The sequence below is a fragment of the Solanum dulcamara genome, chromosome 7 (assembly GCF_947179165.1).
Source record: "Solanum dulcamara chromosome 7, daSolDulc1.2, whole genome shotgun sequence".
NCBI classification, from domain to species: domain Eukaryota; kingdom Viridiplantae; phylum Streptophyta; class Magnoliopsida; order Solanales; family Solanaceae; genus Solanum; species Solanum dulcamara.
Window position 1 is genome coordinate 5,611,925 of NC_077243.1, and position 23,385 is coordinate 5,635,309.

Here is a 23,385-nt window from a genome sequence, read left to right on the forward strand (position 1 = left end):
CTGGGAAACGTATACTAAAAAGTGCATAATGGCAAAGGAATCTTTTTTAAAATATTAATAAATGTCAAAGCTTTTCCCAATTAATCAACAACAACGTAGGCCTATTGTGATCTCAAAGTGTAATACGGTTTGTCCTTTTTCTTTTTCTTCTCCTTCACTTCTTTTTTTCCCTTGTGATTTTGGTGGCTCTCAGTACTTCACAATTAAAGTGCAATCAAAAAGGATGTCCAGGCCAGCATTATTCATTTAATTTCCAAACATAATCATTAAGCTTGAGAAGGATCCCATGATCTGTTAAATCAATGATTTTAGTACGCACTTCATCAATGCTTTATGGCCTTTTCATTTGTTTATAATTAGACGGAATAAGTTCTAAGTTGTGTGCTTCATTAGGTAACAACTTAGGTGGTAAAAATGTGGAAGCATTCGTATAGAATTGTGATCTCTGCATCAGTTTGGGTGTAACTCGACTTATTATCTTTCACCAACACGCATATATATATATATATATATATATATATATATATATAACAAATATGCTCTATGTTTCAATTTGATTGACCATTTTTATTTTTTAGTCCGTTTATAAAAAAATGACTCTTTCCCTTTTTAACAATTCTTTAATTTCAATTTTACATATCTTAATATCCAGACCACAAGATTCAAAAATCTTCTTTATTTCTTAAATTTCGTGTCAAGTTAAAATAAGTCAAACAACTTAAAACCGAACTTTGATCATCAAGATGGCTTCCACACATGCATAGGTAAAATAGATTAAATTTTTATAACAACAGTGTCCGAACCTACTTGCTTGTATCTCGCGGCTAATTAACTTCATGGAATACATGATATCTTTCATCACTACATGTTCACCAAGGCTTTGACAAATATATTTCATCAGTACATATACATGTCACTTGACTAATTAATTTTTGGATACTTATATTTTATCTGCACAAGTAACGAATAAGATAACTTTGTTCACCAAGACTTAGGAAAATGACTAAAAATAGGGAGACCGGGGGATTCTTTCAACTATGGGACAGCGGGGTGCACCAACTTGTCTGCACCTTAATTTTTAATATCATGAAATAACTATTATCTTTTACTATACAGAATAACTTTGTTCATCAAAGTTTTGAACAGTGGCGGACTCAGAAATTTTATGAAGGGGGTTCAAAAAAATTAAACACGCTAATCGAAAAAAAATGTGCTTATTCGAATTCGAACTCGCGAGCTGAGACAAGTTAAAACAAAATATTGAACCCCATTTGCCACTGAGCTAGTCATTTGGCTTATGCTCAGGGGGTTCAATGTTAAATATATACACATAAATTAAAAATTTTATCTTATATATACAGTGTAATTTTTTAACGAAGGGGGTTCGGATGAACCCCCTCAACATGCCTTGGGTCCGCCCCTGGTTTTGAACACATGACTAGTTAGAAATAGAAATTTACAGCAACGGTGAAGAGACAGCTGAGAAAAGAAAAGGATAAGTGAAAGACATTGAAAAGAAATTGAAGAAGGGATAAGAACAAATACTTTTGTTTCATATAAATGTATGTTACTCTCTTAATCCTTGGCGTATTGTTTTTCAAAATCAAAGGCAATAATGGCAACAATATAATAGAGCGCCAATAATGCATGCATTTCAATTATTCAATATTGGTGGGATCTCCACGCCTTCCACTTTAATTTGGCTTTCTTATTTTTACGTGAATAGTAAGTCAAACATATATATATATATATATATATATACAAATTCTCTATAATCAAATATTAGAGAAATTCTTTATTAAAAAAATGACAAGATATGTATGGGTAATAGCTAGTTTTTCCAAATATTTCCTCTAAATCAATATTCCAAGGCTTTTTAAAGTACTGATGTTTATTTATACTTGCATCTTTTCAATATTAAATAAATCACATTTATTTTATTTGTACTAAAATAATATTTCAACAAAAAAAAATTAATCGAATCCCCTTTATTACACGGCGGAAGCATATTCCAGATGAAGGGCTTTATAATAAATATAACAGCTTTAATTTGAGTATAACATTAAGTGGAAACAATATATTAAATTAAACGTTAATAATGCAGTGAATCTTTGTTAATGAATAGTATATCTATAGCTTTCCGCAGTCTACAATGTACGTAGTCACATTAAGCAAGTACTGTAATACGGTTTGTCTTTAGTCTTTCTTAATTATTCTCCTTCTTTATTTTATCATTATTTCTTCTCTTTTTTTCCTACAATTTTGGTGGTTCTCATTTCTCATTGCATCCACCATTTAAAGAGTGACAACTCCAATGAAAAAAGAAAACATTGCCATAATTAATTTCCAGACATACTCATTAAACAAAAGAATATATAAAGAACTGACTTGTCATATTAATATTAATAATATATTAGTGGATCAATGTTTTTTTTGAAAAAAAAAAAAGTTTAATCTTAAGGAATATATCATTTCTCTTCCGCCTAGTTTGGTAAAAAAAATTAATATATATATATACCACTATCATATAGCAAATCCCTAAAGATATGCGGAATCGTATAGGGCTAGTACTAGAAACTTGCATTATGGAGGGGATATATACCAACAAAAACAATAATTACACCCAGGTGGAGATCTATATTGATGGTACGGGTGTCACGCCATCCGTGGTTTCGATTGAAAATTTTTATATATATATATATATTTGTGTATATATTTATAAGGAAAATATAAATATTAAAGGTGATTTTCTTAAAAATAATGAGTCTTGTGGTATTAGTGGTTAAAGTTCAATTTTGACATCATACGAATGCAAGTTCGAGTCCTGCTATGAGGTGTATTTTCTTTAAAAAAAATTATCATGCAAGACATCATTAACTAATTTATTGTAAAAAGAATTGTGAATAAGTAGATTACAACCTAGACCTCTTGTAAGTAAAATCTTAACTAAACCAACAAAACAAGTCTAAGTTTTGTATTCAAATTTTTTAATAAATATTAAGTATTATCTTACTCTATATTAGAGTTTTTGCCATTAGTTACTGTTCAAAACAGTGTGGCACCCAAAAATTCTAAATCCTGAATCCGCTTTTAATTACATCTCAATCTCAATTAAATGAGTTAGGTCGACTATATGAATTTCTACTTTCGTTTAAGCTTATTATATTATATATCTTCATCACATTAGGTATTATGAGAATTCATCATATAGTAAATTTTATGTTGACCGGATCAGCTTGCTTATAGCAATCTTTCTTTCTTTATCCGAACTTGACACTAGTATGCAAGCTCGCACAAACAGAGTTGTATGAAATGACATTGAAAAGACTTATTACTGATTGAGGAATAAAACACAAGGTAAAGAACAAATGCTCGCATGCCTGATGAGATATGAATGGTTCTAATAGCTCTATGTTTCATTGTTTTTTTAGAATCACAGGCTAAAGAATTAAGATGTAACAAAGTTTCTTTATTAAGAGAACTGTCATTTCAAATGCACAGGTCCTTCTAATTAATAATTCTTGTCTGGTTATAGAATTTTAGGGGTAGGAAATATAGAGTATAGACCTGCTTTTTTTCACATGGAAAACAGCAAGAATACTTATCATGAGTTCTTGAAACAAGTTGGATTAGAGTGGCAATAATTCTCCTGAATAATTTATTTTTTTCATTCTCAATGAATTTTTTATTAGACTCAAAATTTGAAATTTATTGTTACGTTCTTTAATAATTATTTCAAGTTAATGTACAATAATAACTCAGTAACTCACAATCAAATATTTAATAAAATTTTTAATGCATATATAATTTAAATAAAAGTTGTTATATCTATTCACGTTGAACTTGTACGTTATGTTCTTTGAATTCACAATTGAATATTACTATTTTTCACTTTTTACAACTTAAACAGTTGATAATTCTTTTATTCTTCTCTGGAGTGAACAATAAAATGAGCATCAATTCTAGCTACAAAGTTGACAAAAATTAGCAGCTCGTAGGACTATAGTAGTGTATGCTATTTTACGATACGTACCTAATATCGGTCCAAAACGTTAGGCTCAAGCTTGTCTTGTTACACCTTTATTCATTTCTTCATCTACTCAGAGTTAGAAGTTCTTTTTGTGTGTGTGAGTGTGATAGGGAGGGGTTCATCGGGTGACCATAATTATATTGGAGTCCAACTAAATTCGAATTTGAGCTGAGAAGTCACACATTGAGAATAAAGTACTCCCTGATAAAAATAATTCTGTATCCAGAAAAACTCGAACCCAAAATTTATTAGTAAGAATGAACGAATATTGAATTACCACTCCACCTCGAAAGATTTAGAAGTTATTCTCATCATCATCATGAAAAGAATGAAAAGGACAAACACAAAACTGCAAGGGTAGGCACCAAGTCTCAAACTGGCTAGTTCACTTATAGTGATGCCAATCCCACTAATCAACAATTAGAAGCCCATCATTTTTGTTGGGCTGCCATATTAAAGGCCCAATTTTTCGTCAACTCAACTCCAATGCAATATTTCCAATTTCCTCTAATAATTTTTTAGAGGGAAATAAACTTGAGATTAAATATTTCAAGTCGGATTTCATATAAATTTGAACTTTGATGCTACATTATAGAAGATTATGTTGGGAATTCACTAGTGAACAATAAATTAAATATAACACATATAATGCATCAAAAGTTAGCTAAATTTTTAAAAAAATCAAACACTCCTTCCCCCTTCTTTATTGGATTTGAAATATCAAAATCTAACTTACAAATTTTGAGATATGAACTTTAGACGTCGATAATTCAACTATCAAATTATATTAATCATTGATTCAATTATAAATTAAGACAATAACATGTAGTATTGCTTAATTATAATTTAATAACAGGAATATTAAGTATAAAAGACACATGTCAGTGGATGATCAATCATCCCTTTCGGTACTCAAGTATCCAATATTTCTCAATACGCTTCTTGCTTTATACCACATATGCACTAAAAATTTGAAGACCCAATGAAAATCACGTATAAACCTTCTCCCCTCTTCCAATTTATCTCAGATTAATTAATCAAAGTCATGTGTCATATTTTAATTGGTTATTTTGTGGAATTAATATGAATAAACTCTACGCACTATGTTTTATTCACTCTAGTTAAAATGTGCCAAATAATATATTTTGATATGGGCTAAAGATTCTTGTCAAAAAAAAAAGAAAAAAATACACCTAATAGATCAATTATAAAACTATTTATTCAATTTGGACTCAATCTAAATTATTTATCCTTAATAGACTCATGACTCAAAATAATTACCCTCTTACCCTTTTTTTTTAATTTTGCGTATGACGTCATGTTGATGTCAGCATCATTGCTCCTCTTTGATACCATCAGAATATATTATACTCTAGTGGTATCAAATAGTTTCTTTTTGATACCATCAATATATAATATACTCTGATGGTATCAAGCAGCTTCGCTGAAACACTGTCTCTTCCTTCTTGATACCATCAGAGTATATATATATATATATATACATACTCTCATAGTATCAAACGTGTATTTATATTAGTGCTCCTTTCCTTATTCCTCTTTGATACCATCAGGATATGTTATACTTTGATGGTATCAAGCAATTTATCAAACAGTTTTTTCTTGATACCATCAGAATATAATATACTCTGATGGTATAAAAAAGGAAGAGACAATGTTTTAGCTAAACTACTTGATATCATCAGAATATATTATATACTCTCATGGTATTAAATACGCGAATAATTAAAACTAAGGGGTATGAAAATAATAAAGTATCTAATGATAAATAATTTTTTTTGGGTATAACAATAATTATCCCAAAAAATATAGGTTAAAGATCTAACCGAAATAAAGTCGAGTTAAAGTGCGTGAAAAAAATGAAGCCTTTATTCTTGTCTTGTACACGTGGCATCCATACGCTTACTCCATCCGAAGGAATACTGAGAAGAGACCTCTTCTTTTAACCCTTAGGTTTTTCCTTTTTACTCATAAAATTGGAATCCGATCGAAATTTTTCTAACATCGCCGGCGTCGCCTGCATTTTGTTGTTAGAGCTCAGAAATTTCTGATTCAAGTTCATAATTCCTTTTCGTAGAGGTATCAGAACGCAGAAAATAGCCTAATTTTTCTCCAATTTTGTTGTTATAATGTCGATTATATCTCTTTTTTTTCCCGCTGAAATGTGTTATTTTGTTGTCTACAAGCTATTTTCTGCCTTCGTTGTCCACAGTTATGTGGGTGTAGGGTTAGGGTTTTGCAGTATTAGCAATTGGTTTTATGAAATTTAGGCTTAATCGGAGCTGCATTGATACTCGGCTGTTATGTCTGAATGTTGTTTTTCTTCCATTTTTTTTTGTGTGTGTGTTTGGAACTCTGGATTTCCTTGCATTGTCTTTTAGAATGTGACCACCTCATAGCTCAAACATTTTGTTGTTGTACCCGGATCCCACTTGTGCGATTATACTATGTTGTTGTTGTATGGTATTCAAATGTTAGTAATCTATTTCGTGGTAGAGACTTGAAATCTGTATTTATAGACTGATTTTTCAGCTGTAAGAATGTACAGAGGCCAATGGGCTCCGAGTCGGTAGTTAGTAATGTTCTCCTTACCATATTCTTAAGTATTTAAAATCAAGTGCACGCAATGTTGTCAAAGGCGAGGTTAAGCCCTGAAGCGAGGCTCAAAACGTATTTCGCTTTATTGTAAATCTTTTTTCCAATTTGTTGGTTCATATATTTGTCATTCATACTTATAATTATTTGTTTTGATCTAAACATATATATTTGTGCTTTTTCACTTTGCACCTTTTTTCAGTAATGCCCACGCTTTATTTGTGCTTATAGCCCCAATGGACCATAGAGCTTTTTGCATTTGATAACACCGAGTGCACAAAGAACTTATACCCTCTCCAAAAGGCTTATGGTTGTGTTTAGTTCATGCTGTCTGTTAAGGTTATGCATTAGTTTATCAAGTAACCATGAACCACCCTTGATATTTTGACAAGATTTTACACTTCTGATAAAACTCTTATTTTACTTTATTTTGAGATATATTTCTCCAAATGGAATTTTAATCTACTTGTGTTACTTCCTTTTCATTTTCAAGTTCTAAACTTCTAGTTTAGAGTTGTTTCAAATCCTATTATGCATCATCAAAGTGCTAATTGGACGGCTTTCACTGATAGCGTTGGTAGTTTTGAGTTTCAGCTTCTATAACATGTGTAGAGCTACATAGATCACTAAATAAATTTGTTGATTCATCCTCTAAAATAATTCTGACTACTACTAGGAATTTTAAATCAGAGTAATTGGAAATAGTGTACTTTAATTGTTCCGAGATAGTACATTTAGGAAATTGGTTCTAACCAACATAGATTCACAGAATCTACTTCTTACACTAAATTTTTAGAACTAATCACCACATAAAAATTATTTAGATCTAAATGTTAATGCCCTTGCACACCTAAGGAAACAAGGGTCTTTCAGAAACAACCTCTCTACCTCCATGAGTTGGGTTTATAGTCTACGTACACTCTATCCTTCTCTTGTTGTTTTGCCTCGGTATCTTATTATCTTGTTGTTGCTTATATTTGTTGATATTACCTCTTTTAAACTGTTTTTTCAGCCGAGTGTCTTTTGGAAATCACCTCCCTATCTTCTCTAAGATAGGGGTAAGTTCTGCGTACACTCTACTATGTCATTCAAAATACCCTTTTATATTCAACTAGTAGTATCTATTGTCCATAATTTAATGATGTATTTCGGTGGTGTTGTTTCATTTAAAGTTAGTGTTTTGTCTCTTTCAGTTTACTGGCAACACTTTAATTTTGTACTTTGTTGCGGACAGTTTCAGTATATTAGCTGATTTCTACCTGTGCTGTAGGCTACTTATAACATCTTCAGCTACAATTCAAGTCCTTTAAGCTGCTTGTTCTAAAGCTTCTACATATTAACTGATTAAAGCATGCTATTTGTACCATATTCAGCTATGATTCAAGTCCTCTTAGTTGCTTGTGCCATTGTTTCTGCATATTAACTGCCTTTTACATGCGCTGTAGGCAATTTTTAACATCTTCAGCTATGATTCTATTCCTCTAAGTTGCTTTTTTAAGATTTAGCTTGATTTGCCTTGATATTTGTTTGTATTATCAATTATGTACATTCCTTAGAATTAACTCTTGTTTTTTTAAAAAAAATAATCCAGATGAGCAGCAGCTCAGGCGAAGAATCAGATTTGAGTGACTCTGAGATTTATGAGTTCAAAGAGAAACCTTATGAAGAATTAAGAACTGGAAAACTGAAAGTGAAGGGTCCAAATGGGTCCCTTAGATGTCCCTTCTGTGCAGGGAAGAAAAAGCAAGACTACAAGTACAAAGACCTTCTTCAACATGCTACAGGGGTTGGCAAGGGTTCTGCTAACCGAAGTGCTAAACAGAAGGCAAACCATTTAGCACTTGCAAAGTATCTGGAAACAGACCTAGGGAATGAGGCTGAGCCAACAGTTAAACGTGCTGTGACACCAGAGCGTTCAGAACCTGAAAAAGATGAACTGTTTTTTTGGCCTTGGACTGGAGTTGTCGTTAATGTATCAAAGGAAACAGCAAATGGAAGATCTCTAGATGACAAGGAGTCTTGGCTAAAAAGGTTTTCCATGTATATGCCTTTGGAAGTTAAGCTTTTCTGTGATGACCAAGCAAGAGTCTCCGAAGCTGTTTTGAGATTTAATAGTGATTGGACTGGTTTTAAGGGTGCAATGGAGTTTGAGAAGTCCTTCGAAGCCTCTCACTGCAGCAAACAAGAATGGAAATCCCATAGAAGTTGCCCTGGTCCAAATTTATATGGATGGGTTGCTCGAGAAGATGATTATATAGCAGAAGGGGCTGTAGGAGAATATCTGCGAGAGAAGGGGGAGCTGAAGACTATCTCGGACCTTATTAAAGAAGAAACACAGGGTAGAAAGGAAGTTGTAGCGAATCTAGCCAATGAAATTGACATGAAAAATGAAAATCTGGATGAGCTGCAGACAAAATTCAACTTGAATACACTGTCTCTTCGTCAGATGCTTGAGGAGAAAGACATGCTACACCGTTCTTTTTTTGAAGGTTTTTAGTTGCAAACTTTTCTTTTTTTATTATATGGTCTGCAGATGATGTATGAAATTTATGTTTTTTATTTTATGTCCCTGCCATGTATCTGATAGGTAGAATGCTTAGATGTGACATTATAAAGTTCCTTTTCTGTTTCATTTACTCTAAAATTAGCTTATTTCATTTGTTACGACGAAAGGGATTTGCTAGAGCTTGTCTCTTGAAAATGGTTCTCTTTAATATGTAAGTAACTTTAAGCATCCTTGATTTGACAAAGATCACAAGCTAAAGAGAGGAAAGTGCCACTAGTTTCTTAAGTATAACTAGAGTGTACTTGGTGCAGAATCAAGGAAGATGCAACGCCTTGCACGTGAGCATGTACAGAAGGTCCTGATGGAGCAAGAAATGTTAAGCTTAGAGTTGGAGAGCAAGAAGAAGAAGCTTGATTCTTGGGGCAGAGAACTGAATAAACGTGAAGCCTTGACTGAGCGAGAAAAGCAAAAGCTTGACGAGGAGAAGAAACAGGTATTAAATTCCAGCATGAGTTATAATTATATATAAATACTTCTATTTATCATGATAGAGCAGCAATGGTTTACATTATTTTGGCGTTCAGCTCGCTTGTGGCTATATTATGTGGGTAGAATGTAACTTTGGAGCTTCTGGTCCCCTAAAGCCAACTCTTTCGAACTATAATGTGTTGAATTTTATTTTGTTGATTCAGAATGATGTGAGAAATTCAGCACTTCAAATGGCCTCTGTGGAACAAAGAAAAGCTGATGAAAATGTCTTGAGACTGGTTGAAGAACAAAAGGTATCATTCATAATCATGTTTCTTCCCCTCTGCCTCTCTGACTCTCTTTCATGTGTTTGCGTGTGTGTATTTATTTTTTAAGCAAGGATATTTCTGCATATTGTTCTTGCAAAACCTGCAAGTTGGGGTTTCTGCTATTGTTGTTGGCACCAAGTAAGCAGAGCTTTACTCATGTTGATGTTGAATATCCAGAGGGAAAAGGAGGAAGCCTTGAAAAAGATTCTTGAACTAGAGAGGGACATTGATGCCAAGCAAAAACTGGAAATGGAAATAGCAGAACTTAAAGGAAAACTAGAGGTTATGAAGCACCTTGGAGGCAATGACGATGCAGCTGTACAGAATAAGATTAAAGAGATGAATGAGGAGCTGAAAGATAAAATGGAGGAGATGGATGGTATGGAGTCCCTAAACCAGACTCTCCTGTTGAAGGAGCGCCAAAGTAATGATGAGTTGCAAGATGCACGGCGCACATTGAAAGAGGTATGATATTTGGTATCAATTGTATCAAGATTTTCAATTACTTTTATGTAGTCAAAACCTTGTTGGATCCATACAACCATCTGTTGGTGATGTAGTTTCTTGTTGTAACATTCTATTACTTATCATGCTGAGTTGTTTGCGATAATCCTCTCTTTAGGGATTCCTTGAGGTATTGACCAGTGCACGAGCCCATATTGGGGTAAAAAGAATGGGGGAAATTGATTCAAAGGCCTTCCAGAATGCATTAAAGCAGAAGTTTCCAGCTCAGGAAGCTGAAATCAAGGCCGTAGAACTTCTCTCTCTCTGGCAGGAAAAAATAAAAGACCCTGACTGGCATCCCTTTAAAACAATCATGATTGATGAGTCGAATGTGGAGGTTTGTTCTTTGATTTGGCTATTTCAGTTTCTCTCTTTTTCTGCCAATTTAGTTCCTTCTGTTACGAGTTATATATGGTAAGAAGAGTTTTGAGGTCAAGGACTCAGGAGTCGGGACACTTCTCTTTCTCTTAGCTTCCAAGGTCGTCCATATTTGTTTCTTTTTTATTTGCATCTGGTCAATGTGGAAGAGCTTCAGTAAAGGGCAAAGTGTGCTGCTACTGCTTAAATGTTAGATAGTAAGCAATTTTAACCTTTTGCTATTTACGAGCGAAGTACACCCTGCAAACCCCTCTGCACAAGGGCCACAGTGGATCTCTCCCACATTTTCTGCTGTGACCTGATACCCTAACCTTATGGTTGGAGATGGAGGTTCTGTCACACTTGGTCAACCCTACTTAGTAGAAATGGAAAAGGTTGTTTCTTTCATTTTGGAATTGTCAACTCTATTTCAACTTTTCTTCTCCCCTATTCCATGTTTAAAGACTAGGAATCCCCAAGTAGAATTGTATTATGAAATCTTAGATCTGCTTCTTTTTTCTTTTATAATATTTTGGAAAGAAATCAAGAATAATGTTGGGAATTCTCCTCTCAAGTTTTCGCTCTTCAAAATAGCTAAATTGCCCCTTGCAAATTTACATTTGCAGTCATCAATATGATTTTGTTACAAAAATAACATTTGTGTAATCTAATAGAAATGTTACGAGTACAATTTTGAATAGTTTAGGGTCATCTTCACTGCTCAAAACAAATATAGGGTTAAATTGCTTACACACTTGAAGTTTACTACTTGGTAACTTTTACGAAAAGTATTTTTATACTAGCAGAAAGAAAAAAATCTTGCACTTTTGTCCTCATAATTTACTATCCATGCTGCTTTACAACAATTAAAAAGCAAGAGGGAGAAAAACATATTCATGTCATATTGACAGCTTGGAGTGTGACCATTTTTGGCTGCAAATGCAGAGAGTGATAGATGAGAATGATGAAGAACTGGGAAAGCTAAAGCAGGAATTGGGGGATGAGATTTACGATTCAGTGACCGCAGCTCTGATGGAGATAGAGGAATATAATCCTAGTGGTAGGTACGCGATTCCTGAGCTATGGAATTTCAAGGAAGGAAGGAAGGCCACACTGAAGGAAGTAATCAGTTTCCTTTTCAGGCAATTGAAGACGCAAAAACGAAAGAGGGGATGACGATAGCTGTGTGTTTTTATATATAACTAGTCCAGGCAGTCCCTATATGTTTTTAAAGATGCCTGTAAAACCATGTATGTCAGACTCTGTAGATTATCCTTTTCTCCTTTTCTGGTGCGACTGTTTGCATTCGAAAATATGATTATTAACTCTGATATGCCACTGAGAATTGTACTATATTCAATTGCCTTTTCATCTTATTTGAAACTGTGTTCCCCAACCAGAAATCCTGCCTTTCTCCTTCGAGAGAATACATAATCCAATACCAAGTATCCATAACTAGGACAGCTTTGAATCCAGTGTACAGCAGGGCTTGTTGAGATGAAATTCTGTGCAGCTTTCACCGAAGGAATATTTGAAGTGTGCGGCCTACTTCATGAATGCCAACGGAGAAAAAGAAGAAAGCCAGTTATTTTATTGGGAGAAAGATGTCTTATAACCAAGAGTGTGCAGTTCCAAATCCCAAGTAAGTCTTCAAAGGACAATCCCGCCCTGTTGTACATGAGATGAGAGCATCTGCATGCGGATTCAAGTTTTTTTTTTAATGGATTAGCTTCATCGCCTGTATAAGCCAAGGATGGTGCTCTCTATTTGTAAGACATCACTAATCTTGGTCTCTTGGCTAGTTGGAAGTACAAGAAGATGCATATATGGCTTTTTAGAACTATACTCATTAACTAATTCGGCCAGTACTACATCCAAGTTATAAAATCCGGTGAAAGAAAACAACACATCCATAAGAGGAACGTCTTAATCAGAGTATTCTTTGATAGAACCGGACAACCTTTGACTATGTTGGCAGTATTTTACTGTACATGCTCCTCACAGAGAAGTCATCAATACTCACAACTGCAACGCCTATCAAAACACCACCAAGCTTGGGGGCTACATGAAAAAAGTGATATTCATTGAAAAAATAATAGGAGGGTCTGACCTTCCAGAGTGAACCCTCTGTTAGGCAAATTGTAATTGTTCCAGTCAATAAAATTACTAATTGGACCTTGAGCCCCATGCGTCATCAACTTAACAGAAATTATGCCATGACCAAACAAGCCAACAGTATCTTGCCCTCAAATCATTAAGTCTGTTGTTCAGCATACACCTATGTTTATATGACGCAAACAGAAGCTCCAATCCCTGGGATGGGGGAAGGGACTTATTTCCAAGAAGTTCCTACGCTTATGCAGGCACCATATGAACTATGAAGTGTCCACTTTCAATACTTATCTGTCTATAAAACCAAAAATTGAGCACTGCATATTTGCTTATGAATGGACCGTCATTTGTAGGTTAGCAAACGGAATACGACAATACGTATTCACCATTCTGTTTTGAAGCAGACGCTATTCATAACAAGGTTAACAGAACCATGCATCCCCAAACGTGTCATAAGAAGGTTTTCTAGCCTCCTGATCATCACTCTACTAGTTAATATATAATGTTTACAGTCTAAACAAAGCATGAAAGCCCACATGAAAAATTTTGAGACATTGGCTCTTCGAGTATCGAATCCTTCTTCAAATAGTTACTTCAACTATACCCCAAGAAGTTCTTCAACAGTGGATCAGCTCCAAACATGCTATCAGTAAACCAACTTTCTGGATTTGAGGCAAATATCTTACATCATGAAGGTAATAAGCATTTGCCCTTCCGTTAATCAAAGCAAGTTGGAAGTTGGAACATTCAGAAATAAATTTCAATCATGAGATTTCCAGTTTACAAAGACTTGAATAACAAGCTTGCGCAGAAGTAGATCAAAAACACATGGCAGCAAGTATCCATCTTTTGGATTCACAAGATCAGACCTGTCAGTGACATGCTATAATACTAAACTAGAAAACCATTTTTTTACCACTATGCGTTTTCAAATCAGCAACATATATTAGGTCATAGACAGCACCATCTGTTTACAACTCCAATCAAACTTGTCAAAACAGCACAAAAGTATTTCTTGATGTACAAAAATCCCGTCCCTTGCATATGCTTAACCCCATAGCTCAATGGAAAAGCGGAGGAAAAGAATCAGAACAAACCTGGAAGTTACCAGCTAATGCGGTAAAGCCACATATGAAAGCTTCAGCGTTATACCTTTCTTATCCTGGAGTAAAACAATGAGCAGTAACACAGAAACAATAACATTGACAATAACATTGAAGAAAGGAGAGAAGAAAAGAGTTTTATCAAACCAAAATAAGGTGGATATTATAAATTACCACAATTTTTTCACCAAAAGTATACATTGGAAGTGTGGCATCATACATCACACACAAGTAATAAACATCTATCCTTTTTAATTTTATTTTTTTTCATTTTTTCATTTTTATTTTTTGTTCAATGGATACTCTGCCCATTTTCAACACCTAGACCATACAACACACCGGCATACTTTTCCAGTGAACCGCTAAAAAAGTTTTCTTTCAACTTCCTAAACGTACAAGCAGTCAGCAAGCTATCTGAACCCGCCTGATGACAAATACCAACCCTCTCAACCTCCAACAGCTCCGCAAGCTTGTTCAATCCACCATGAAGACTGTTGCAGAACTTCATCAAATGCTTGATGTCGAAAATGACAGGAAAGTACACATTGATCAAGGTAAAAAAACCTGCTTGTGTATCAGGCAAATCCCGGCAAGTCAACAGCTTCAACAGGTATCCAAAATCATACCCACTATGAAAAGTAACCCAGTAAACACTATCGTTCAGCACAATCCCTGACGACATCAAAAGCTCCGCAAAGTGCTTGGCATCAATACCTTTTTCATTGTTCATCTTGAAATCAATGCCACTTTGGCGCAACAACTCAATTGAATCATTCGCGAAAACATCCTCGTTAGGGTTGAATTCACGGAAATTGAATTGCCAAATACAGTATTTGTCGGTTCCACATTTGGGCAAGTTGCCGTTTTCATCCGAAAATGTCAGCCCTAATTGAATCAACTTCAACATATCCACGTTATCCTTGAGCGTTTGGTAATGGTAATCGTTGCTATTCTTAAAATTCCCGACCGGCCGGATTACCACTCCGGGAAACTCCGTATCCATGGCAACAAACGGAAATTCATCGACGATTTCGCGCATTAACGCGAATTCTTCCTCCAGATTGTCAATCCAAACCTCTCGAATGTGGATCGAATCAGTTTTTAGCAAAATCGACATTTTCGCTTTTGCCGAAAAAAAGTAAGTTCAATCAAATAACAAAATAATCTTCACCAATTCCGACCAAACAAATTTTGATTCGCCGGAATAAAAAAAAGATCTCTTTGAATCCCTCAAATCAAAATCAGATCTGCAAAATAAGGTGAATATGAACTAAATTAGACAACAAAATCACATAAAACAACCATATAACCAACAGATCTTCGAAACTTACCTTTCAATATAAATAAAAATTCAAACTTTCAACCATGAATCGATGATTGAAACAAATCCAACAATTCCGACACATGTATAAATAAATTTATCTGTGGAGAGAGAGCGATCTGAAAGATTAGGGTTTGAACAGAAACAATATGAGGCGGCGAAGAAGGATAAGAAAATGAACTTCTAGGGCAAAATCGAAAAAGCTTTTTTTGTTTTTTTTGTTTTTTGTTTTTTTTTTGTTTTTTTTTAATGCTACACTCTAGAGGGAGAAAAAGAGATGGGCCCCTCCCTTCCTGTCCACCTCTTCACAACTCCAAAACTACAAATATATAGTTGAAAAATGTTTTTCGAACTAATTTTTTGTTTTTTTAAAAAGAATTCTGGAATATTCTGTGGGAATAAAAAAATGAAGGAATTTCGTTTGTTAGTAATTAACAAATGAGAATTTGTTGGGGTGGTGGTTGTGTTAATGGTTCTTTTTTTTTTTAGTAAATATTTTTGGGGGGATTGAAGGGTTTTTATTTTTTTATTTTTTTATTTTTTTTATTTTTTTTTAAGAACTTTTTTCGACTTTTGATTGTTTTGGTTTTTTTTGAGGGATGGAGTCTGGAATGTGGTTTTATGTAGGAGGAAGAGGATAAGGGTGAAATGTGGGAATTTACTAAATATAAACACACATTCTAATAATAATAATTAACCACGTAATGGAGCAAATCGAAAATCGATAAGTTTAGTAAAAAGAATTTCAAAATCTTATTGCATTCTTCACCATATACTATCGTCTATCAAGTGTTATTTAATCAATCTTTTGACAAAAATAATTTACTCCCATAATATTTCTCACGCAATAAAGTAGTATGTTCTTGTTCTTCCTCTTTACAACTCATAATGACCAATGAACTTTATAAATCCAAAATCATTAAAAGGAGAGACTAAAAAGTGTTTGTTTTATTTTAAAATAAATATTTTTATTTTTTAAAAATAATTATTGTTTCATGTAATCGTGAAGGTATTAATAATGGTCTTTCAATTTTATTCTTTTTAAAATAAAGGAGTTTATATAATTAAGAAATTATTAAAGATCTATATCTTTTTCAAATTAAATATTAAGAATAAGTTAGTCAAAATACATTTTACTTTATAAGAATGAGTAAATTTTTTTTAAGGATAGATTTGAACTAAAAACACTATTTATTTTAAAACGAAACGAGTAAAGAAAAGGTTGGTCAGTGGTTATTGAGGAACATGTAACGCACCTCTTCTAGTAGACAACATCATAGACTGCACATGAAGTGTCGACGTGATTAGAATAAATAATTTAGGAGTAAGAAACAGGAATGGAAATTATTAAGAAATATCTCCTAGAATTAGCAATTTTGGAAATTTAATTAGTAGGCAAGACGAATCAGTCAATTGTGATTTGTGACTCATGGACAATAATAGTAAGGCAGAACACGTTATAATCATTTTAAACTTTGACATGTTTTATTCGGGATGAATTATATAATAACAATAATATATTTAGTGTAGTCCAATAAAATTTGAAAAAGATAGATTGTATGCATACATTATCGATCCCTACCTTACGGATACAAATATTGTTTCCGATAAAATCTTAATTGAAGATAAATTATATATATATATATATATATATTTATATGTGTATCTTGGTAGCACAACACCAATGGAATCTTTGGTCCTAGATGGCCCAAAGCTGAGTTCTAATACTAAGTGACGTTTATGAAGTAAGAATCGATATTCTGATAATTCTAATGACTCATGCTTAGCCCGGATGTTTTCTGCAAATTAGAATTTAATGGAAACATTGCCAAGAGCTGTTCTCCAATCAAACAAGTTGACTCAACAGCAGTTTGTGCACTATAAGAACTAATCAAAGCCGTTTGGCCATCAAAATTATTCAATTATTTTCGGAATAATTTTTCACTTTATTTCAAAATCAGTGTTATAAAAAATTTAAATCCAACTGGGAGTGCAAGATTTGGGAGTTGTAACAATCAAACTTTGGACATGTTTTTACTCAGATCTAGAAGACTAGAACACTCAGTACACCCTCAAAATTGACACTTTTGGACCCTTACAGACCAAACCGGACACTTCGGCCATTTGTATTATAAAATTAACTTCCATTAGTTCACCCAAAACTCAAAAAAATCTATTACAAAAATTTTAAACATAGTTCGCCTCGCCCACAAATGGGCAAAGTGTCCATTTTGATCTTTGTTTTTAGGGAGGGTCCCTTTTGGTCTGTAGCGTCCAAAAAAATGTCTGTTTTGGTACCGGACTCCTAGAACATTGATGGACATTGTTTGAGATACAATAATTTCTCCTATTGCATCTTAAAATCCCAGTTATCAAAATTATATTCCATGACAAAAGTAATGCAGACTTTATTCTTAACTTGAAACTATGTATCCTTCCTTACTACTTCCAACACTAGATTAATAACCACAAATATAATACTGATTCAGAAGAGCCATCAAATAGAAGACGAGGCTAACGTTTAACTCTTTCTAATAATTGATCCAGAATCATCCTCGACTGAGAGAAGTAACAAGGAAACCGAGCAGTGAAGAATTATCACCCAATTGTTACCATTTGCAACAGTGAAAATGCTAACAACAGCTGAAAGCACTAGTAAAGGTTTGGTACACTAGTAATTAGTCTGTCTCTACAGATAAAATTCAGCTAACATGCTCTTAGAAAATACTTCTATTAGTTGATGATGACCACGAAGAAAGATGTACTAGGAGCCATCTCCAATATGAGGCGAAAGCAAAAGAAAATTGTATGCAATCCAAAGAACTCAACGGCATCAACAATCTTTACTTGCTTTCAGTAACTGGGAAGTAGACACCCTCCGCTGCCAACCAAACATTATCTGGACGTTTTTCTTTAACACTGCAAACCTGCAACATGCATACATGGAGATTTTAAGGCTATCAAGGTAGCAGAAGATAGGATAACTATTGCATTTGGAACTATCACAATGTCTTGTACAATCTTAAGCTCACCTCTTGCTGACCTCCAGCAATTCGGGTGTATTTCTTGTCATGACTGTGGAGATAACCACCAGTGTCCACATGTTGAAGCCTGATTCTTTGGTCTTGCCTCCAAGTTTTCCCACTGCCCTCAATTTCAAGTCTATCAAGGGGAGAAAGAAGAAACAGATCAAACAAAGAGGTGGTGGTTACTAAACGGCTAAGAAGGCAGCACATGTCAGATTGTGTCCAAAGACAAATCCAGCCTTACCTCCAATAGTCCCCAGTATCAGATTCATTCTCATCACCGAAGCAGCTGACCTGCAACATTGTCCACCAATTAATTCAGCAGGAAAACATCAGAAAAACCAACATTCAATAGCAGTTGAAATCATAACATACCACCAAAACGATGTAATTGAGACATCAAAAACTACAGTTTAATGTGACTACATTGCAAGCATGGAAAGAGCAATCTAAAATCATATGCCAACTCCACTCCCACCCAAAAGAATAAGAGCATATAAACATATTTTCTTTTGCTTATAGCTATCATCCACCGCTTGTGTGAACAAAAATTCCTCATTTCAATTGTCATGTACTCTTGCTACTTTTTTATGCTTTTTATTGGATCCACTTATTTCATCAAAAATAATTCCTCATTTCATTGGAAAATTATAACATGGTGTGTCCTAACATTGTGGCCTCCAATGATATTAATCAGGTGAACCTAAAACTGTTAGCATTCTTCAAACTAACATTGTAATTTTTATTGAACTCAACCATGAGAGGAAATTTTGTTTTACCGTGAACCAGTGGCTGAGCTAGGAATCTGATTAAGGGTGTTCAAACTTAGATAGTAAAAAAACCTCAATGAAAGGAGTCAAGCTACACAATATTTAGTTGTCATTTTTCACATAGTTAGTCCTACATATCCAAATGCTATATTTGAAATGTGTTGTTTCACTGAAAATTTTAATTGAACAAAGAAAGTCGCTTTAAAAAGTTCAGCAAAGAAAATCACCGCACATCAGTAGAACAAAAGGTTGGAAGGTAACAGAAGAGAAAAAAAACCAAGAATCTTTAGTGATATTTGACAGGTGGACACGACAAAATTTTAAACAAAAGTCAAGCGTAGTTTATTTTTAAATAAAACAAGTAAAATTATTTGTATTTCATGCGGTATGAGAAATATGGATAAATTTTAAAATAATATTTTAATAAATTTTGTCAAGCACTTTCAGATATATACATATAAATATTAATAATATATTGTTGAAATCACAAACATAAACATCTTTAATATAATTAAATTTATATTGAACTATACTTTTCATTATCAAATGTTCCTATAAGAAGAAAAATAACTAAAGGAAACTTTCACTTATAAATATATATGTTTGGTAGATTTATGCATAATTATATTTCTAATTGTATAAGTAATTAATGTATTTATATATTTAATCTTCTTACTTTCTCTTTTTCTGACTTCGATTTGTAATCTTGATTACTAAAATTTCAAATTTTCAAAAAGAAAGATATATCTTATATCTCATTCAAATTTCACGTTGAGTTATATGTGGGCAGGAAAGAAATATTTATAAGATTAAATGTTTAGATGGTACTTCTATAGTTTGAAATTTTATAAAATATATGAATAAAATCTTTCTAATTTACTTCTTTAATATTATGTCGAGACAAATATTTAGAAAGAATCAAAAGTAATAAAGTAATTAAGAGCTTGTCAATCAAGCTTTGTTTTGAAATTGAAAAAAAAAACACCTATTTAACTGCTTCTGCGAGGATTCGAACCCAAAACACCTAACCCACTCGAAGCACCCTTGACCACTGATCCATGGAACACAATTGTTCCAAGGGTGTTCATTCTGTAATATATAAACCTAAATTACAGAACTTATAATTTTCCAAACCACCCTTGGTATAGTGTAGCTCTGCCCCTGAGATGCCAATATTTTTTCTTTTTGATAAGCAATTAAGCTGCCAATTGGCTTTCCAACAATAATAAACTACGACTATTTATTACCAAAATTCATATGTAATTTTAGAAAGTTAATAGTTATAATCATATATATATATTATGAACACATTTCCAAAAGAAAACCTATATTCGGTGTTAGACACCAACTGAATGTAATGTATTGACTTGGTTATTCATCAACCAGAAAATGTAACACATCGATTTGGTGATGTTACGAAGACGCCGACAACAACAACAAACCCAGTGTAAATTCCACAAGTAGGGTCTTGGGAGGGTATCATCAACCAGAAAATGTAACACATCGATTTGGTGATGTTACGAAGACGCCGACAACAACAACAAACCCAGTGTAAATTCCACAAGTAGGTTCTTGGGAGGGTAGTGTGTATGCAAACCTTATCCCTACTTTAAAAAGGTGTAGAGGTTGTTTCCTATAGAGGTGATGTTTACTAAGAATGGAAGAAAAATGCATATTTTACAATATTTGTTAGGGACCAACGTAGGGAAACTAATTGTCACCTTTTGTTGTTCAATAGAGAATGATGTACCTAGTGTCATAATTCACAAAGTTGAACCCACACAACTGTTTGCACAAAACAATACATGTACATTATCTCACCAAAGGAACAAAGAAAAGACTGACTCTGATAAATGAAAACATGCAATACTCAAGTCATGGGGAAATATTTCTTTCAGAAACTCGATGTTCACGTAATCATGAACGCGTAATCATAATTATACTGCATTAAAAATGAGAATTCATCTAGAGCAAAGTATGGCAAAAGATGGTAGCAGTCGAGGTCAATTCGATTACTCCTTGGTCAGACAATATCTGCCATAGGATAGTATCTGTCTCACAATTTTCAAGTGAAAATACAATACTATTTCAATCCAAAATTTACGAAAGTTCAAGGATTAACTGAGATGCATAAACATACCATCTACTATCAAGATGGAAAAATAAATAAAAAACATGAGAATCATCATATCACTGAGAAAGAGAAATAAACCAGCCTACGAACCTCCATATTCCCTGATATGGGAGATGCATGCAAATGGCTATGCAACCATCTTCTGGTCTTCATATGTTGCAGCCTGATGATGCTTCCACTCTTAATAGGATCGCCTTGCTTGGACGAGTCGGTGCTCCTAACAGCCTGGTGAGAAATCACAGATCAATCAGCTAATGAATTTAACACATTTAGAAGTGAGTGAAAGAAGGTAACACTTCAAGACAATCATCTAACATACCCAGTAGCTGTTAGCATCATCAACGCCGGGAAATCCAGTGACTGATTGCTGCCCACTGCCAGAACCATATGGCACATCATGGGAATGCAACCGAAACTTTGTCCTCTCATGCATCAACTTAATCGCGGATCCATATGTAATCTACGAAAACATAAACAGATTGGTGTCCTTAGGGTTATAGCAGAACTACTGCGAATTATCATTGGATTCTATTAAACTTTAGATCCCAGAGCACATATTTTAACAAATTTCAATTCCAATTAAGCAGATAACAGTTACAGGGGAGTATATTTCATTACCTGGACGCCTTCGGATGCAGCGGAGACAGGCGTCGATGTGTAATCAGAGTCAAGGGTGAGAAAAAGAAAGAGGGCGAGGCCGAAGAAGGAAATTGCCATGAGAAGTAATAGCACTATGAACCAGGTTCTTTGCCAAAATGGAAGATCAAGGTCCGATTCAGATGAGGATTCTTTCAGCACTATTCGCTTCGAGCCCGATGCTCCGGCTTGATTCAATGTCGACGGCGGTGCTGATTTCCTTCTAGTAAGAGTTTGATGTTGTTGTTGCCCTGAGGGAGCCACGATGAAGCTCTTTGCGGATGCCCGGTGGAGCCCCGACGATATTTCGATTCTGAAGGTGAATTCAAGCGATTTGTACTTTCCTAATCTCCGACGATGTTAATGATCCTTGTGGGCTTTTTTGGCTTGGGCTTGGATGCAGGAGGCATTTAGCTTCCTGATTCCACGTTGTAGGAGCAGCCTCGGCAAATCATTTTTCTCCACGTGGAGTTTTGGTGACTTGGCCGGTTCTGATTGGAAGAGGATGGCTGTTCTCTACGTGTCCATGATGACTAAACCGGTCGATACGGACTTAGTATAGCATTTGGCTCTTTGGTCGACAATAAGTTATTTTAAAATTAATTATTTTTGGATAAATTATTTTATTATATATATGACATAATTTATTTATCATACTAAGGTATAAATGATGAATAAATAATCAGAAAAAAAAATCATAAATATCCTTTATTTATGGAAAAAGGCTCATAAATACCTTTTTTTATTTTTTGATCTAAAAATACCTTCAATCTATTTTTTTGGCTCAAGAATATCCATAACATATTGGAAATGACTCAAAAATACCATCTCTTTATCTTTTAATCTAAAAATACCCTCAACCTTTACTTTTAGTTCAAAAACACCCCTCCTTTCATTTCAACTATAGTTAAAATGAAAAATAAATTATTTATGTTATCAAACTTTTTAGTTACCGAGATTAAAGGAAAAAGAATAAAATTTGGCTAATTAATATATTTATAGACTTAACGATTCATCCTCAACACTAAAGAAAATAATTATATATTGATTCAAATTATAAGTAGAAGATTTTCTAATAAGATATCTATTTACTAATTTTTTTAGTTGAGTAAAAATTATATTGGAGATTACACATTTTAATCGATATTTCATAGAGTTAACGATTTATCCTCAATACTAAAAATAAATATGTAACTATTTATTGATTCAAATTTTAAGTAGAAGTTCTCTAATTGATTTTAATCTTTTAGTCCGGTAAAATTTACTATTTAAAAAAAATTAATTTAGTTCAAATAATAAAATTACAGATTTTTATATGGTAAAAGTTTAAACGACATTAAAATCATAAATGTTAGATATACAAATATAAAGACATAACAAAAGTTGATGATATTTTTAGACTAAGAGGTGGAGGGGGGGGGGGGTATTCTTGAACCAATAACAAACGTTGAAGGTATTTTTAGACCAAAAGATGGA

General features: G+C 33.7%; 3 protein-coding genes across 4 annotated transcripts; 1 reads left to right on the plus strand and 2 right to left on the minus strand.

The window, feature by feature from the left end:
• Positions 1-5,957: 5,957 nt before the first annotated feature.
• LOC129894264 (factor of DNA methylation 1) lies at positions 5,958-12,183 on the plus strand. Of its 2 annotated transcripts, XM_055969872.1 has the most exons (8): positions 5,978-6,127; positions 7,656-7,701; positions 8,235-9,132; positions 9,461-9,642; positions 9,842-9,931; positions 10,124-10,411; positions 10,569-10,787; positions 11,753-12,183. In XM_055969872.1, exons 3-8 carry the CDS (start codon positions 8,235-8,237, stop codon positions 11,981-11,983), a joined length of 1,908 nt encoding a protein of 635 aa, XP_055825847.1. In that variant the 5' UTR covers positions 5,978-6,127; positions 7,656-7,701; the 3' UTR covers positions 11,984-12,183. The 2 variants fall into 2 exon arrangements, with proteins under 2 accessions (XP_055825846.1, XP_055825847.1); XM_055969871.1 differs by lacking the exon at positions 7,656-7,701 and having other exon boundaries at positions 5,958-6,127.
• Positions 12,184-14,158: 1,975 nt separating this feature from the next.
• On the minus strand, positions 14,159-15,655 carry LOC129896534 (probable CCR4-associated factor 1 homolog 7). Its single transcript, XM_055972460.1, has 2 exons — positions 15,354-15,655; positions 14,159-15,269 (listed from the first exon to the last, which is right to left on the minus strand). Exon 2 carries the CDS (start codon positions 15,137-15,139, stop codon positions 14,315-14,317), a length of 825 nt encoding a protein of 274 aa, XP_055828435.1. The 5' UTR covers positions 15,140-15,269; positions 15,354-15,655; the 3' UTR covers positions 14,159-14,314.
• A 2,203-nt stretch (positions 15,656-17,858) lies between these two features.
• On the minus strand, positions 17,859-22,315 carry LOC129895847 (stromal cell-derived factor 2-like protein). Its single transcript, XM_055971620.1, has 6 exons — positions 21,892-22,315; positions 21,593-21,733; positions 21,364-21,498; positions 18,614-18,663; positions 18,376-18,505; positions 17,859-18,270 (listed from the first exon to the last, which is right to left on the minus strand). Exons 1-6 carry the CDS (start codon positions 21,988-21,990, stop codon positions 18,187-18,189), a joined length of 639 nt encoding a protein of 212 aa, XP_055827595.1. The 5' UTR covers positions 21,991-22,315; the 3' UTR covers positions 17,859-18,186.
• Positions 22,316-23,385: the final 1,070 nt, after the last annotated feature.